At 42.4% G+C, this 17,837-nt stretch overlaps 4 protein-coding genes across 4 annotated transcripts; 1 reads left to right on the forward strand and 3 right to left on the reverse strand.

Moving 5' to 3' along the window:
• Positions 1-629: 629 nt before the first annotated feature.
• On the reverse strand, positions 630-4,336 carry dio1 (iodothyronine deiodinase 1). The gene is made up of 4 exons (XM_086116168.1): positions 3,861-4,336; positions 2,849-2,992; positions 2,195-2,394; positions 630-1,474 (listed from the first exon to the last, which is right to left on the reverse strand). The coding sequence occupies exons 1-4, from the start codon at positions 4,195-4,197 to the stop codon at positions 1,409-1,411; spliced, it is 747 nt and encodes a 248-aa protein (XP_085972294.1). The 5' UTR covers positions 4,198-4,336; the 3' UTR covers positions 630-1,408.
• A 469-nt stretch (positions 4,337-4,805) lies between these two features.
• On the reverse strand, positions 4,806-7,276 carry rex1bd (required for excision 1-B domain containing). The gene is made up of 5 exons (XM_086115537.1): positions 7,142-7,276; positions 6,663-6,745; positions 6,154-6,358; positions 5,230-5,321; positions 4,806-5,140 (listed from the first exon to the last, which is right to left on the reverse strand). The coding sequence occupies exons 1-5, from the start codon at positions 7,142-7,144 to the stop codon at positions 5,068-5,070; spliced, it is 456 nt and encodes a 151-aa protein (XP_085971663.1). The 5' UTR covers positions 7,145-7,276; the 3' UTR covers positions 4,806-5,067.
• A 470-nt stretch (positions 7,277-7,746) lies between these two features.
• fam78bb (family with sequence similarity 78 member Bb) lies at positions 7,747-12,365 on the forward strand. The gene is made up of 2 exons (XM_086115536.1): positions 7,747-8,494; positions 9,899-12,365. Exons 1-2 carry the CDS (start codon positions 8,229-8,231, stop codon positions 10,419-10,421), a joined length of 789 nt encoding a protein of 262 aa, XP_085971662.1. The 5' UTR covers positions 7,747-8,228; the 3' UTR covers positions 10,422-12,365.
• Positions 12,366-12,488: 123 nt separating this feature from the next.
• Positions 12,489-17,516, reverse strand: LOC147202973 (UDP-N-acetylglucosamine transporter-like). The gene is made up of 8 exons (XM_086115535.1): positions 17,228-17,516; positions 16,635-16,845; positions 16,256-16,410; positions 16,064-16,186; positions 14,855-15,029; positions 14,495-14,613; positions 14,268-14,401; positions 12,489-13,487 (listed from the first exon to the last, which is right to left on the reverse strand). Exons 2-8 carry the CDS (start codon positions 16,822-16,824, stop codon positions 13,397-13,399), a joined length of 987 nt encoding a protein of 328 aa, XP_085971661.1. The 5' UTR covers positions 16,825-16,845; positions 17,228-17,516; the 3' UTR covers positions 12,489-13,396.
• Positions 17,517-17,837: the final 321 nt, after the last annotated feature.

Genomic DNA, 17,837 nt, shown 5'->3' on the forward strand with positions numbered 1-17,837 from the left:
TTTTTTTTTAATTGTAGTTCTTTTACGACTGAACTGATTGTTATCCATTGGTTGTACCACAATAAGCCGAAACAAATGATATGATCATCAAGTTTTTCTTTTGATTCAACATGTGACACATTGCCCGAAAGGCTGTGTTTGGACTGGTCTGTTCCAAGTGACTGTCAACAGTCACTTATGTTCAGTGTTGGTAAACTACATTCCACGTGTTTACTCTACAAATGCTCAACAGTACGTTGTTCTGACCTCCATTGAATTGGCTCTTATCCCATATTCCTCCAATTCAACCGTTCCAACTCAAAGCCTCACATTCTACATTTCGACGCAAGTTCAACAGCATTTTAGCTTTTCGGCGTTCTCTAGTTTTACAGATAATTATTCCCTGAACTTCCGCCGAGCGAGTCACTCCACTAATTCTATTTTAGTCCTCACAATTTTCACCTCACTCGGGACATTTTGGGAACGAATTTCCGCATGGATAAAATTGCACAATTTCTGTGAGGAAAAACAATAAATCCCTTTGAAATGGATGTGGACATGTTCCACACCATCACATCCTTCCACATTTCACACCTTATTCAACAGATTCAAACAATTGAAATCTTAGGAAACAAAAGAGGGCCCCCAAATTAAAGCAAATCCTTTATTGTGAGACAGTAATACAAGCCAGACGCATGAGACAAAGGGTGGCCAACATCGGTCACAGACAGGTCAACTTTGAAGCCTTCAAATTATAGCTACCGGAGGTTTGCGCCATAACTGTCATGTAAAAATTGGTCAAGTGTGAGATGAATTGGCACATCCTGTGTGTTGATGGTAATCACTACTCAAGTCATTACTGAAACTTTCAAATCAATGAAGCCAATTTTGAAGGGCTCGATGTACAGTGCTTAACAAATTATTAATTAGACCGCTGCTCGAAAAAAAAAACCCAATTAATTAATGGGGACTCTTACACTGTCCGTGAGTGCTATTCTGTACATTTAACTATTTTATTAAGAATGACAGAAACTTAAAAAAATAATAATAATTTTGGTCATAACAACGGCGTTCATTTCGACTGATCGAATGAAGTTAACAAGGACGATAAATCAAATGTATCACTTTGTCAGAGCTGAAAGGATCTCAAAAGTCGACGTTTCACTTTATCAGGGTACAGAGTCCGGAAGGTTTTATCTGTAGCCGTCATCAAGAAACACAGACTGGCTGAGATACAGTCCAGACATCACGCAAGTGTGCGTGTGCGTCCGTTTGTGTGTGGGCATGTGTGTGCGTGTTGCCGGGCACAGCGCACTGGCTGCTGAAAGACAAAAAATCTCAATGAGTAAGTGGTGTATTGAGTGTTTAGTAAGTATTAGTGACTCTCAAAAGAAAAAGGAGTCTGCTTGGCAGAAATGCGTCTTCCTTCCTACTTAATCTTCTCCAGAACCGAACGCACCTCCTGTGGTTTGTAGCCCCAAGGCCCCATGGCCCCCTGCAACACACACACACGAGCACGACAAGAACATCTCCAGAAACGCTCATCAGGTTAACTCCATTTCATTAACTTCAGTAACTATTTGGGTGAATTGTGAATTTTTAAATACAGGGGTTACACATTCATTTTGGCGCGGCTCGTGTCAGCCTGCGACCGAGCCAAAGAATTCCAGAGCTACTGTATCTGTGGTGCTCTAAAGACTCCTAGACACACGATTGCGTGGGCCAAGGGACGCCGACAGCCTCTTGGCCGAGCTTCTAATCGCGACATTTGCATAGTGGGAGGAGGCTGCAAATGGAACAGGTAAAGGCTTCTTCTTCTTTTTCTATAGGCAAACACTTGAAATCAGGACGACGAGGTAAAGTGGAGGGACTATCATGACAATAATAAGTAACTTTAACCATCTCAATGGCAGCGAAAAGGCTGTTTTTTTTCCCTTTTGGTCCCATTTTGAATCCATCTCACATCGCTACTAGCCTCCTCCTAGCTAGCGATAAGCTCTTCTCCAAGCTTGCAAAATCCCTTTTATATATTACTAGCACGGTGTTACCTGGCCAACAGCGATACTCTCGTAGCTAGGATGGCGTTAGCAGCTCAAATAAAAAAATCCCAAACGGACATCCGCTCGAATGAACCACGTACGTAGCCTTGACGCGCGAGCACTCCCCACGTAGACGCGGCAGATAGAAGGAGCGTCGCGTTGAACTGAGGGCTCACCTTGTAGAGGACTTTGCCTTTGTGCAGCACGTAGAGCCTCTCGGGCAGTGCGCCGTACTCCATGGCGGCCGAGTTGCTCATTTGGTCCACCACCACGGGACAAAGTGGATCCTCCTTAATGAGGACCTGCGCCGCAGCCATCCTGTCCTCCAGGCTCTGGTGCTTGCTCACTTGCAGATTGTTAGTGAAGGCCCACCCATCTGAAACAAATCATGCACTTAATTACGTATTCATGGTCATGGATACATCCCAGACCACCCGCAATAGCTGGAAACACATGATACTGCGAAACCATATATATTACACCCCCATCGAATTCAAGCGCAATTCTGTGTCCAAAATCATGGAAGGAAACGTGATCATATCAAGTAGTATGAATGAATAGCACTGAAAAACCGGTTCAACTGGTTCGCGCTCCGACATTCTACTCAGTGGTTGCATTACTCTTACAAGTGCAGCCAGTGATTATCTTTTTCCCCATCCCATCACTCTTCATGGTTCTGTATTGTTATTCATGGCATTTCATTTCATTTGAATTTATTCCCTGTCAGCCCAGCAAAAATGGATCTTTGATGTCTTTTGTCGTCAATGGCAGTAAACGTGTTTATGAAGAAGTTTTGAGATGATTTGGAGCGCTTGGTTGCACGTGCCCACCGCTTGAGTGCGCCTCCTCGATGTAGACGACAAGGAAGTCGGCCATGTCGTCAAAGTCCCGGACGAGCTGCTTGAACAGGTCCAGCTTGAACATGAACGGCGGTCAAGTACAACTGCCAAAGTTCAGCACCAGAGGCCTCGAACCTGCATGCACAACAACATTGAGTCACACGCACTTCAGAGACATGGATGGAGAATTCATGAGAACGATTCCCTTTAAAGGGAAAAGGAATTGTTTTTTTCAAAATAAGTGGTAATATCATATTTTAAATAGTTGTGATTTAGTAGCAATTATTTTAAATGAAAATTTGTATCAATTCATTAAATTCAACTACAGTATTGGCTTGTTCATTTTGATTGTTTTAATATCTTTACATTATCAATGTATTGTTTTAACTGTTTTTGTTTTCATATGTCCGATTTTTTTCCCTTTACAGTTATGGTTGTCTTTACATAAAAATGCAAAATATATTTTTTTAAAAATCCTATGTCATTGAATTCAACCATTGGTGAATTCATGACAGTTCACCTGATCATTTAAAAAAAATGACATTTTAGTCAATTGTTTTACATAAAAGAAAAGGATGTCAGTAAAATGTAAAAAATGTATAAATTTTTAACCGTTATTTAAACCATTGGTAAACTAATTGAAATGATGAAAAAAAATCATCTTAAGTGAAAAATATGGCATTATTTTATAAATTCATTGGCATTTGATTACATTTATGAAAAGTTATTTTTTTTAAATAAACCAACACGACTTGGTCAATTTCACTGGTATATAAATTAGAATTGAAAAAAATAAAATTCAAACAATATATTATATATATGTACGAAAACATGTTTTTAAACACTAATGGGGATTTCTTTTCTTTGTTTCAGACTTGACTATTTATTGTTTGTTGTTGCTGTGACGTCACGCGTGCTACATGCTATGACCATTTAATATTTCCGCCCCAGTAACAAATTTAGTTTCTTGTTCTTTGTTTTTACTGCGCAAAGTTGTACGCACCTTTGAGAAAGTTGCAGATGCTGCTCTGACGCTTGTCCATGGTGACCACGGGCGAATCCGGGGCAGGCTCCCCCACGAACGCTTTCTGGCCGAGGGACAACCACATGTGCCGCGACGCGGTTTTGATGAACTTGTCGGTGAGGAAGGTGGGCCCCCAGTCGTCGTAGGTAAAATTGGGATTCTTGACCATCGTGGTCCGTTCGTTCATTTTCAGGATGACCTTCTTGGTCAAAGCTGGCGAAAACACGTGCAAGGCGCGAAGGACGAAGCTCGCGCAGATCACGAAGAGGAACATGTAGCCCGTGTAAAGGTACAGCCACACTTTTTGCACAAACATGATCGCGGATGCTGTTCTCAAGTCCCCAAGTGGGAAACGAGTGCTCGAGAGCACAGTGGACGAGCGTGATACCTTCAAGAAACTTGTCCGCTTCCGCCTTCGCGAGCGACGCCTTCATGCGCAGCTCGGAGTTTCCAAAGCCACCTGTTGCGTAAACTTACGCAACTACATGGACGCCCGCCTCTTCCCCTCCGGGACAGTCGAAATGTTACAGGGATGGGCAACTTCAGTGCTGGAGGGGGCCACTATTTTTCATCTGTGTTACACAGACTGCCTAACCAGATGGATGACAAAAATGCAATTTTCCATATCCACAAAATACGTGCTCTTAATGTATTTAATTTTAGAGACATGAGTCTCTAAAAAAGTGGGGTTTGCACCCCCAAAATAAACCAAAACTAATTTTTAATTTTTGAAAAAAAAAAAAATCCAGTACAGTAGGACAGTAGTAATTAGTCGATGAATGTTCGCAGTTTCAGCACCCGGAAATTGACAGGATTTTTGAATGATTTTTATTGGATTTTTTTTTCATGAAAAACCTACAGTATATTAAATGTTTATCAGAGTTTTCAGTGGCATTTTGGATGTTTGAAAAAAAAACTACAAACCATGGAGCAACAGATGTAAACAGATAATATAACAATACTCAGAGACATATGTTCTTCATCCTCTGCAAAGAGTGACTAATATCTCTGTGTGTTGGCACATACATCACAATGTCCACTGAACTGCAGCAAAAACTGTTGAAATTGTTACAATGTATTGAATGATGTCATTATGTAGACTAGAATGCTATTCCCCAATAATTTACAGGCCTCCAGAGCTTTTCGAACAACACGAAAAGCTCACTGACGAGATTTGGATGACCTGTCAATCACCCTCCTCCGAGTCGTACTTGAAGTCCTGCATGATCTCGCTGAGCGTCTCTTGGGTCTTGATGATCCTGAACATTCCAAGCACACAAGAACCGCACACGTTGCTCGTATGATTAGTGAGTCGCGTCGTAACCGTGGCGACCACGACCGAGCTTACTCGTGTTTAAGCTGCTGGATTTTCTCCTGGGAGGCTTCCTGGTCTTCCGGGTGGTCCCGAGCCCGCTGCCGGGCCAGCTGCAGTTGAGCTGTCTGAATGCAAAACACAACGAAACTCACGTCTGTTGAGGTCCGAGCCCCAAAAAATACATGTGATATTGATGTAAGATACTTTAACATTATGCACGGTTTAAATACAAACAACACAAAACGACTACCGAATAAAGATTTCATGACTACATTTATTAAATTATGAGTTAAAAACTTTAAATGGGGAAAAAAACTGTTTAAGTAGATTGGAAGAAGTCAGCCAGCAAGCAATCAGTATATAGTTTGCATACAAACGGACATTAATATGTTATATTCCTTTGCCAATGTAGAACTGTTATCGACGAGTGTATTTTGATATGTTATGCCCTCTTGTGGTGGTTCTGAAATAAATAACAAAAATTACTAGAAGCACTGATATGTACAAAAATGTGTAAAGTAAACATGCTGTACTACAACTAGAGAATGTAATTTGTGGAGAAATCGTGTGCTAAGGAGGTGAATATGTTTGGTGACAGGTTTGATGAATATATTTTGGCAATATGATGACGACTTCTCAAATATCCTCAATGTGATTTTTAGGTGAAGCTTACTTGAGTTTTTTAAGACAGCATTTTTTAGGCATTAAAATACACGTACTGAGGCATATTTTTTTAAAGAGTGTGTTGGTGAATTTAAGTTATTGTTCACATTGCGAGTCCTTTATTACCATTTTTTAAATGTGTGTGACAAGCAACAAGCATAACGTGGCTGTCCTGGGAAAAACACATTTGTCCATTGTTGTCATTTAAAAAAAGATTATGTTAATGGCGCGTCCACATTTCAGACTGCACTGGAAGCGTGTATTTGTTTTTCTTTTTCTTTTTCTTTTTTTTACCAGTTGGAGCTTGTGCTTTTCTTTGCACTGCAGTTTGTCGATGTGATCCGAGAGGTCGGGCCGGTCCAAGTGGAGCTGGAACTTGTCCTTGATGTCCAGAACTTCCTTGGAGATGCCGCTGAAGGCCAGCGTGATTTGGTGCACCAGCTGCTTGTAGTGCTCAAAGTCATAGTGAGGGCCCGTCTTCAGGTAAGCCTCGTGCCCTCTGCAAACACAAAATATAATGCCGTTTCTTTGAATTGTGATGTAAATTAGGATTTGTCTACTACAAATACTGTATCTTTGTTCATCTGTCTATACCAGCGACGTTAAGTGACAGGCAGAACAATCAAATGCTCTTCCACTTCAGGCATCCCCAACCTTTAATGAGCTAAGGAACATATTTTACATTGGAAAAATGTCACCAAAGTAGATAGCCTGGTTATAAAAAGTCTACCAAGAAAGTCCCTGTTCCAACTGAAGAAACACACAGGTACAGACAAAGTGCAGTACAGTACACACAAACGTACTCCTCAAAGAGTCGATAGGTCTCCAGACGCTCGGACTGCAGCTGGTAAAACCTTTGGACCAGCGCTTTGAAATCAGTGGAAACCTACAAGAAAACAGTTACACTTCAATGTCAATTTTTTTCAAAAAAGGCACCGGTGGAACGTAAAAAAGTGCAAATACTTCATTACAATTCACTTAATCGAAATAATTTACAGGTATCTGTATGTTACGTATTTGTTTTTCTGACCACCATCAATGAAGTACATTTCAGTCTGGACTTTTTTTCCCTTTTACTCATATTAAGTTAAACCAGTACTTTTTTTAAACACAGGTATGTGCACTTAAAAGTTGTACTTGACTTGATATGGTGTGAATGCATACGTCATATCTGTTAAAAATAATAATTAAAATAAAGTTGCTTCGTGAGCTCAACAGCTAAGTCGTGAATTAGCTTATCTGCAAACTTGCATCGGTTTACAATACGAAGTACAGTACTTACCATTTGAACCAACTGAGAAATACTTTGTGGCTTTCAATTATTCTAAGATTAACAATCACGATGTTGTGTTTTGAGTCAAGTCTTTCGACAAGGTATAGGCAGATTTCCGCAAGGAAATGACGTCAGTACAATTTGACTTTGAATGGCCTTCATAATAAAAGATAGTTTAACGACATTAAACCATTCTTATTGAGTTACTTAACCATGTAACGCCTCGGAAATACTCATATATGATTTTGAAAGTCGATTACTATCAATATGAACGTTGTTTTTTCCGTTTCAGAGGAGACAGATGTTTTATTTTTGTCTGTATAACTCGTTGGAGATACCTAGACACGAGTTCACAACGAGGACACAATGATTATTCTCAGAATTTACTTTAGTGTTTTTTCTTTCTTTCAGGCGACGCCACTGTCAGCTTTTCCGCATTGAAATTACGTCATGCTGACATTAGTATGACTGAGCTTCAAAATAGTAGACCACTTTACGTTTGATTATTGACATGTATGATATATTGATATTTATGCGCGCTGTGTGTGTGTATATATTATATATATATATATATATATACACACACACATATACAGCTATATATAGCACGCACACACAGAATATTATACTGTTCTGTACTTGTTTTTTCTTCAATAAAAATATATATTTAAGAAAAACACATTCACATTAGGGGGGTTAAAGGTGAAATCTATTCATGTCTCCCGAAGTATTTGGACACTTGATAATGGTGATGTCACACACTTTTTGCCGGTGGTGGAGGGGAGGTGTCGGCGAAAGCTCCTCGCCTGCATCCGGGGCACTCCCCGCGTATCGCGTCGTGTTCAATTCAGCACCGCGCCGGGCTGAACAGCGACACTCGGGATGCTGGTGGCGGTGGAGTGACCGACGTTCGGTCAGCGTCGCAGTATCCAATGCCTGACGCCCGACCTCCGGCATCCCGGAGCATGCCAGCCCGGGCGAGGAAGAGGAAGCCCCGGGCAGTAGGTGAAGGGTGTCAATCCCCGGAGAGGCACCGCTCGCTGTGAGCGCCGCCCGGATCTGGTGGCGGTGGTCCCGGCGGCAGTGGCTGGTCGCCATGGGCTGCATCCAGAGCATCGCCTGCAACAAGTCGCGCGTCCGCAGGGAGAATGTGGTGGTGTGCGACCTGGCGGCCACCATCGACCCCCGCCCCACGGCCGTGGAGGAGGACTCGGACATCGTGCTGCGCTACAAGACGCCCTATTTCAAAGCGTCGGCCCGGGTTGTCATGCCGCCCATCCCGCGGAACGAGACCTGGGTGGTGGGCTGGATCCAGGCGTGCACCCACATGGAGTTCTACAACACCTACGGGGACCTCGGCATGTGAGTGGGTTGTAGGGGTGTGGGGGAGGGGGTTCCGGGTTCGTATGGAGGTCGGAACGAAGGTTCTTCATGCTAATTGATTCAAATGAGAAACTTCAATAAGCTCTTCTAATAGATGGATAGATACATAATTTTTACATAGTATTCATATTGTTTCTATTTGGGGGGGGGCAGTGTTTTTTGTTGTTGTTAGTGCTTTGTTACAGCTGCAGCTGTTGTGAAAGCGCTATATAAATCAGGATGTGTTGTTTTGTTATTTTATATTTTTACAGTTTTTTCGTCTCCTGTCGGTTTTCCAAACATGTTTTTCATATTCCTGTATTTTTATATTTTCTTTTTTAGTTTTCAAATAATTTTCAAGTACTTTCTTATACATTTTTCATCAATTAATTTTCTTTTTTCCTGCAGCATTTTAATTACTCCCTGTATACTGTGGAAAAAAATAGCCCTCATTAACAACTTCCCCATAATTTTTGTCTCTATCTTACTGTGAACTATTTTACCAAGCATCATGGATCGATTGCAAGCCGCCAAGAGGGGTGCCCCAGACACGTCAACACAATAAATAATTCAGTATGTTGATCCATCTAATAGTGACGTCATTTCCGGTTGCCTGCCCGATTGCAGGGCACATCCACAATAAGATTTCACACTTTCATTCACACCTCACATCATTCAGCGTCTTCAATGAACCTCCACTGCGTTGGAATTTGAAATAACGATTCACAGTCATTTTTATTTGTCTTCTACTCACCCATGCTTACTCGGGTGCCAAAGTCACAAGAACACCATGTGTGGGTGTGCATCGAAATGCGGGAGTCTCACCTGCTGCGAGCACAAATGCTCCTCTTCCTGCACAACGATGGACGAGTTTATCCAAAAGATCAACGCTAATTCAGACACTTTGGATTTCATTCACATGAACCCAAACCTTTTTTCTAACCTAATGTGGGGTTTTAATTGGAATTTTCCAGGGTTTATAGTCATAAAAGTGAAAAGATTTTGTCTGAGAAAAGCAGAAAAAGAGGGTTGGTAAATTTCCTTTTTTTGGGGGCAATTTTCTATTTTTATTGCCGTCACAACAATCTAAAATATATATTGTAACAAAAAATTTAAAGTACATTTTGTTTTTTGCTTCATTTTCTTGTGAAAGAAGAGCATCTACACTTTCCTTTGGTAGGTTTAGTGCGTAAAATAAAACAAAAGCAAATATCCTGCGGCTTTTGAAAAATCGGGAAAAAAATGCTCTAAAACTTCTTGCAGTGAATTCATAAAATGCGAACATTTCATCAAAAAACATCATTTGTAATTTTACTAAAATGCTGCCAGTGAGGCGTTTTTGTCACAACAGAAACAAAAATATCCGAGTCGCAGTCGCTGTGTGTTACCCCCCGCCCCCTGCAGGTCAAGTTGGGAACTGCCTGAGCTTCGGCAAGGCCAGGTGCAGGCCATTAGCGACTCGGACGGCATCAGCTACCCATGGTACGGCAACACCACAGAGACGGTCACCATCGTGGGTCCCACCTCCAAGCCGTCGCGTTTCACCGTCAGCATGAACGACAACTTCTACCCCAGCGTGACCTGGGCCGTGCCGGTGAGCCGATCTGACGAGCCCTCGCTGACCGACATCAAGCGGGAACAGAGTTTCACCACCTGGTTAGTGGCGCTCAACGCCACCTCCAGGGAGAAGATCCTGCTACGTGCCATCAAGTGGCGCATGAGGGTGGACATCGCCGTGGACCCGGCCCGGCCCCTGGGCTCCAGGGCGCGGCTTGTGGGCGGGGTGCGCCAGGAGCAGCCGCGGGTGCTGAGCCACATGGAGCCCATCCCGGCTAATGCCATGGGGAGACCCAACGCCAATGATGCCCAAGTGCTCATGTGGAGGCCCACCAGAGGGCATCCGCTTGTCGTCATTCCGCCCAAGTAGAGTTCATGACAGAATATGATTGATATTCACTTTAATCCTTGAACTGGTCTGCTCTCTGTCATACCAAGTAAGACAATTCAGCACACTCATAGACCAAAAAGGGATGGGCGAGTCCCGACACCAGGTATCGGTATGGGGCCGATACAAGCCTTACTTCGAGGTATTGGGTAGTAGAGGCCGATACCAGCCACCAGTACTTAAAAAATCTGCCTTGGATGATATGGAAAGCATGACGGCCTCTACTGGACTTCAGCACAACTGAGCAAACAGCCACCCATTGGTTTTCTATAGCACTCGTTATGGTCACGTATGAAGTACAACCTATTCGTGGATAGGACCAACCCAAATCAAACTTATAATAGGTAAGCCTTAAAGATACTTGCCAAACACTGGGCTGCGCTACACTTCAGAATACAGCGCAGACAAAAAGAAATTCAGTAAAACAAGACTTAGTGAGGGTCTCAATCATTAGTTTGAGGAGTGTTTTTCCAATGGTGGAGCTTGTGTGTTTTCACAATGGAGTCAGATTGCTGCTTTGTTACACGAAACTGCCTCAAACGTCGCTCAAAGGACACGGCGTTAACCAACTGTGTTCATTTCTTTCATGTATTAATATTTACAGTCAGGGAGTCCTCTGCTTATGACGGGGTTCCGTTCCGAACTGAAATAAATCATAATTTGAAGTCAGAATACGTCGTAGTCCATTGTGGATTTATGCTAATGCTGTTGGAACATCATCACTAAAATATTTGTAGGAAAAACAGTGGTGTTCTGCTGTCATTAGCTAATTTTGCATTTTTCGACAGCTAATTTGGTATTTTAATCTTCACAACATTTTATTTTCGCTAATTTTTATCATTTCATCTGAGCTAATTTAGCATTTTGTTAGCTAATTTCGCATTTTAAGGTATCTAATTCAGCATTTTATCTGAGCAAGTGTAGCATGTTATTTTAGCTAATTTAGGATTTTTCGTTCCTTGTTCCTTGCATTCCTTGTTCGACCACACAAAGCAATGTGAAAATATTTTGGACAGCATAAAAGCCTGCTTACATTGGTAAAAATTATTGCTAGCTAATTTAGCATTCTATGTTCGCTAATTCAGCATTTTATCTTGGCTAATTTAGCATTTTAAGATAGCTAATGTAGCATTTGAATTTGGCTAATTTAGCATTATGCCTTTGCAATTAACCTCAAAAACAGGGACAGGTATAAATTAAGGACCCCTTGGGTAAACATTATTTGAGGCTATTGTGATGACTATTTTTGACATGAGTTTGATTCTGGTGTACAAAATGAAGAGTCTGTTTTGGCGACAAATTGTATCATGACTGCCTGAAAATTTTCATGTTTACACTGAGAAAATAAAAATTTCAATGAGTGAATGTATAATGAGGGCTTCAGCGAGTAAACCCTGATAAATAATTATTTGTATTTATGATTAAGTTTTTGTAAATGTCATTCACAATGAGGATTGAATCCATTTGCGTGCAACTGTATTCGGGATATGGTATTTATTCAAATTTTACATATTAGAACGGTTTTAAAAGCACTATATTATAAAATTTTATCCAATTACTTAAATAATCAACGGGATAACCGGTAGAGTACTTGATTAACGTTCAACAGGTGCAGTGCTAATTATGATAGGATTTTTTTAAAGAAAAAGGTTTAACATTCTAGAACAAAGCAGATTTTTTTTAAAAAGAAAAATGTAATGAAACTGATTGAATTTAATAAATATATTTATAATTAAATAAAAAATGTCACTCTTTGAAAAAAATACATCTTGTAGCTTCCCGAAAAAAAAAGGAATATATTCTTGAAAAAATATGCCTGTTGATCTCTCTATACTGTTTCAACATTTGTGGACCCGGATAGAAAATGATGACTACACTTCTATTAAGCACAAATATGTTGCACATACAGCACATTTGACAATAAAGTTATAGTTGATACTTGATTTGTTTTCTTTCTTTCTTTCTTTTTTAAATCATCCAATGGGTTAGGTTGCAGCGTTTGAAAGATTATAAGGATGAGGCGCACCATAAAAGCAGCAAAGGCAGTCGGACAAGTTTTGCCACTTTATAAAAAGATTCTCAGACAACAATGTAAGCACACCCACAAAACGAAACAAGAGGAATCATAACCGTCAAATCATACAATTAAATGAAGCTTTTCAAAATAAAACCTCTAAATAAATCTCTGATCAGCATTAAAAAAAAAAAAGGAGCATGTATTTACCCGGACATTAACGCCAATAAATTACACGAACCGAATAAATCTTTTTTTTTTTTTTAATTAATCTTCTTAGATTCATTCACCTAATTAATTATAAAGGCGTGATTATTTACATCCACTGTAACCGACTTAGTATTTTCGTAACAACCTAAAGTAATCTCTTCTCAGTGTTTCTCAAGTGAATCGGTCGCCACGTTGAGCAAATATGGCCATCGGTTGCCTGGCAACGAGGCAAAAAATATAAAAAATAAATGCCCCCTAATCATTTCCCAACACAATCGTTGAACCCTTTTGACTCCATCTCAGCTGCAGCCAGTGGCGCCAGCTAGAGGAGCTACTGTGACCGTGCACGCCAATTCAGAAATGAGTATATATTTCCGCGCATAAATGTCCAGATATCGCAATTTGGGTTGAAATTTCGCCAAAATCCAAAATGCACAAGACTTGCTGTGCAAACTGAAAATTTCAATCAATTCAAACTTAGGTTCCACTCTCATGTATTTCCTCCCACGTAACGAGAAGCCTTACCCAGTGGTTGTCTCTTCTTCACATGATGACATTGCCAGGTGAAGCGATCATGCAAAATGTTTCATTTTCCTTTCCCAACTGAGGCACTTAAGGTGTGGCCAGCAATTATGCTTGACCTTTTTTTTTTTTTTTTTTTGGACTTGTTCCTCTTAACCCTAACTCCGCCCTGACCTCAGTTTTGGCCCTGCTTTCAGTGTCAGTCTCAGTCTCACGCCCTGCTAGGGTTGGGCGGCTTCTTGCCTTCGTAGCCGTAGAGGAACGTGGCGCCGATGACAAGGGCGGCTCCCAGGAAGAAGATGCTGCGGACGACAGGGAGAATAGATGGCCTGCGAGTATTGCTGTTTGTACGCGTTGCTGATCCGCGTGTGTAAAGTACACAATTCTGTGAGGGATTATAATCTCCATTCCGTATTTTCCACACTATAAGGCGCTTTCGAAGTGTAAGGCGCACCTTCAACGAATGGCCGATTTTAAAAGCTTTTTCATATTTGGGCGCACTGCCTTATAAGGCACGTAGGATAGAAACTGCGGTAGTGGCCGCAGTGGCACTATGCGTCCACTAGATGAAGCTACGGTAAAGGGAATACAATACAGGTTTATTTATTTAGAGCCTCCCCAGCCGCTGCTGCTGTAACAAAACCACGAGAACTGTTGACAAACACAGACGGGTGTGAAATATTTAAATACAAAAGGCATGACAAAAGAATCAATGAAAGACAAAAGTGATGAAGACAATCGATTCAACAGAAAGGCACACAAACCTCATGGGCTCACATCCACAAAGGGGCGAAATATCCTAAGAAGCCTTGCTTGTCTCCGTCTTCCTTCGTTTAGTCAGGAGTTAACTATGCTTTTGGGATTATGTTTTGTCAATTTGTGATCAGAACACGAACAGGGAAACAACTCATTGGGGAATATAAAGAGACTGTGACATCATATATAAGACGCACCGGATCATAGGGCGCACTGTCGGCTTTGGGGAAAATGGAATGCTTTTAGGTGCGCCTGATAGCATCTGGAAACGCTTCAGCTGTACAGTTGCCACGGCAAAGGAAGTTCGAAGAGGGTGGCGCTTGTACCTGGTGGGGTCGAAGTCCTGAAGCCAAAAGTAGGAGATGAGCGTCGAGAGGATGATGGAGAGCGACGTGGCAAAGCCTTTGAGGATGTTGTCGGCGTACTTGATGACCGCCGCGATGACCAGACCGCCCAGCGCCTGAGTGGAAAACAAAACAAAACAAAAAGAAAAAAAACGTGCGCGGATCGCCAGAGGCCAAACGGAGACGGTCAGCGTCCAAGCGAGACCGACCTGCAGCGCGACCACGGCGACGGTGACGGCGTTGTATCCCTGGAACATTCCCGATTCCATCACTTTGTCTCCGTCGAAGATCAGCATCCCCACAAAGCTGAACACGAAGCAGAACATCCCTAAAATGCACACAAGATGGCGTCAAGGGCCCCAAATCACTTCAAAGGGGGGGCAGCTCCTTTCCTCAACTCTGCGAGCAGCCGTCATTGTGATCTAGAAGCTGCTTAGAAGTCCCCTGGCATCCGGGACAGCCAGTATTAACGGTTATTGAAACCTTAACTGTCTGTCTGTAATACAAGAGGAGCGGGAAAAAAAAAAGCTTTCATGGATTAGATCAGAAGTGGACCGACATGGACTGACCGAGCTGGATGTTTCGGATCCAGACGCTCTGTTTGCTTTCCTTCAGGATCTTTTCGAAGTAGACGCCGGCGAAGCCGCTGGAGCAGCACGCTACCAGAACGGCCATGACGCCAACAAACTGGGAGCCCGTGGGCGTCGACGCCTTCTCTGCCACCACCGGGGATTCCGACGGCCACTGTAAAAACGAGACAAGCGTGTAAGCTGCCACAGGCCGAGTTGGAGGACGGTGCTTCAATACCAGGGGTGTCAAACTTGTTTTTGTCGCGGGCCACATTGTAGTTACGGTTTGCCTTGGAGGGCCGTGATGAATTTTGGGAAACCATCTAATTGTTTCATCACCTCTACATATTACATAAACAGCGTACAACAAATTGATGAATAACTAGTTTTAAAATCAGACCTCAAGCATAATGACTGTTATTGTGGATTACATATGACAATTTGAAACTTTGGTTCAGATTTATGCAAGCAACAAGGATATTGACATGCTTGATTTGCTTTCGCGGGCCACATAAAATGATGTGGCGGGCCAGATCTGGCCCCCGGGCCTTGACTTTGACACCGGTGCTCTATATTGTAAAAGTCATGAGGTGACACGGACTAGGGAGTGGGGAACGAGTGTTCCCAACGCAACGACTCCGCAATGGTGCCCTGCAAATATCGTTAGCTTCATGCTAACATACAATTAAAAAATTAATAAACTGTTTTAACTGGAATGAGGAGGGGGTGCTAACACAACAATTTCCCCTTTTTTCAACACTTGACGCTTGATAAGTGCATCCCAAACGACCGCTGCTTAGTCATATTCACTCATGTCCGGGTTTTGAACACAAAATTCGAATGTGGCCACACAGGTATTAGAAATATAGAAAGCAACTTAAAGGTGATCAAGAAAAGTTAAGTTGGCGCACGTGTAAGTCAAGGTCTGAAAATTAGGAGTGGACAATTCTTCAAATTGACATTGATGTGGAGCAGAATAGAATTTTCAAAACAATATGTAATTTGAGGACAAAAAAAAAAAGATTGTGAAAACCAAAGCACTCATGGACAATAATTCGGGCATTATTTATCGTAATACAGCTCAATCTATTTCTTGTGTTTGTGAACGTGAGAAAAGGAACCTGGGAGAAAAAAAAATTACATTCAAATCACAGATTATTTCTCCAAATGGTTGATCGTGATTGAAAATGGCAAAAGTTGCCCACCCACCTGTACGAGAGCCACACCGGCCATGAGGATGATTAAGGAGAGCCACTGGTAGACGCCCAGCCGGCGTCCCAGCATGAACACGGAGAAAAGAGCCGTGGTCAGGATCTTCAGCTGGTACGTGAGCTGGCGGACGGCAGGAAGTGGCCAAAGTGAGCGCGGACGCCAAAAGGCGGAGCGGCTTGGAAGACGTACCTGGTAGGTGGCGGCGTCCAGGTTGGATAGGGCGACGTAGAGCAGGTTGTTCTGCAGGGTGTAGATGCCAGAGGGGATGGCTAGCTTCAGCGTTTCCATGGGCTTGTAGGCGATCTCCTGGCGGAGGATGCTGTTGAACGCGCGCACGCTGTAACCTGAGGGGAGGTGGAAAAAACAATCGGTGACTTGTTTTTAGGTGGTGGAATCAAAAAGCAACTAGAAATTTCTATGCAGTGGAATTGTTTGTAAATGCTTTTAGGTGCTGTGTCTTTTGCTTGTGTGAAGCACATTGAGTTGCCTTGTGTGATACATTCACATCAGATTCAACGGGTTCTGCCTTTGTGTAATTTAGCAGAATATCAGAAGAGCGGTCACTCACTGTGTTCTTTAAAGACGAGCATCAGACAGATGACGATCTTCATGACCTCGGCCACCACCACGGCCGAGGAGGCCAGGTAGCGCGGGCCCTCCGCCTGCAGGGTTCGAGAGTAGCGCATGATGAGCACCAGAGACGTGGTCTGGAATACCAACACGCCCAGAGAGAGGTACTTGAGCCGGGACGAAGCCATGATGGCCACTCAGTGAGGAGGCTGACAGGAGAGAAGAGGACAATGATGAAGAAAAGTCATGCTCGGTGGAGAAACTCAACACAACTTTATTTAAAGAGTATGAGGACTCATTATTATGTCTATTTCTCACATTCAAAAGTTTTTTTACCCCTACACAGCATTACCCACTCTTCATTGGCTTCCTGTTAACATTGCCCCCAATTAATTGGAAAGAAAAATGACATTTTGAATACAATGCAACAAAATACATCTATTTATAATAAAGCGCTTTCACAACAGCTGCAGACGTACAAAAAAGCGCTTTAAAGAAGAACTAACGTGTCAAAACTGGCCCATAATTGCATTCTTCGATTTTGTAGAGAAAACGTTTCGACACCTCCGGAATACAGGACGGAATTCTTACCCGTAAGTGAGTCTTTAAAAGATGACCTAAAGACATCCACAGCAACCAAGGGAATTGTAGCTCACTTCTCGTCCGCCCTGACAAACTGTCAAAACTGAAGCAGCTACAAATGTTGCGGTCGTTTCTTTCTTTCATTTACGTCCTGTCGTCCGGTCCTGGATATCCGCCATCCGCGGAGACTCGCATATTAGGACGCGCTGGGCATTGTCACAAACATCGCCAAGGTGGAAAGAGCGGACTGGACGTTTGAGATCGCCCAATAAGAATGTAAAAAAATAATCACATCCGCGAGCAGTTCTTCGTTGCGTTTGACGTGGGATTGGTGCTGTTGGTGTTGATAGTCTGCCACCCACAGGCCAGTGATCAAACTGCACCCTATAATATAATTAGATTTGCAGACACCACTCAACTTGATTTGTAGAACACTTTAATAAACGGACAGACGAATAAATAAAATTTAAAATAGAACAAAATTATATCTTTAAAAGAGACCAATTAACTGAAATGACTGAAGGCAACACCTGCAGATGGATGGATGGATAGATAGATGCATGGTAGATTGACAGACAGACCGATTCGTTTGTCGCTGAAGATGGATGATTGATAGATG

Source organism: Hippocampus guttulatus, chromosome 7, assembly GCF_054856545.1.
Source record: "Hippocampus guttulatus isolate MCC_2025c chromosome 7, RoL_Hgut_1.0, whole genome shotgun sequence".
Lineage (NCBI taxonomy): Eukaryota > Metazoa > Chordata > Actinopteri > Syngnathiformes > Syngnathidae > Hippocampus > Hippocampus guttulatus.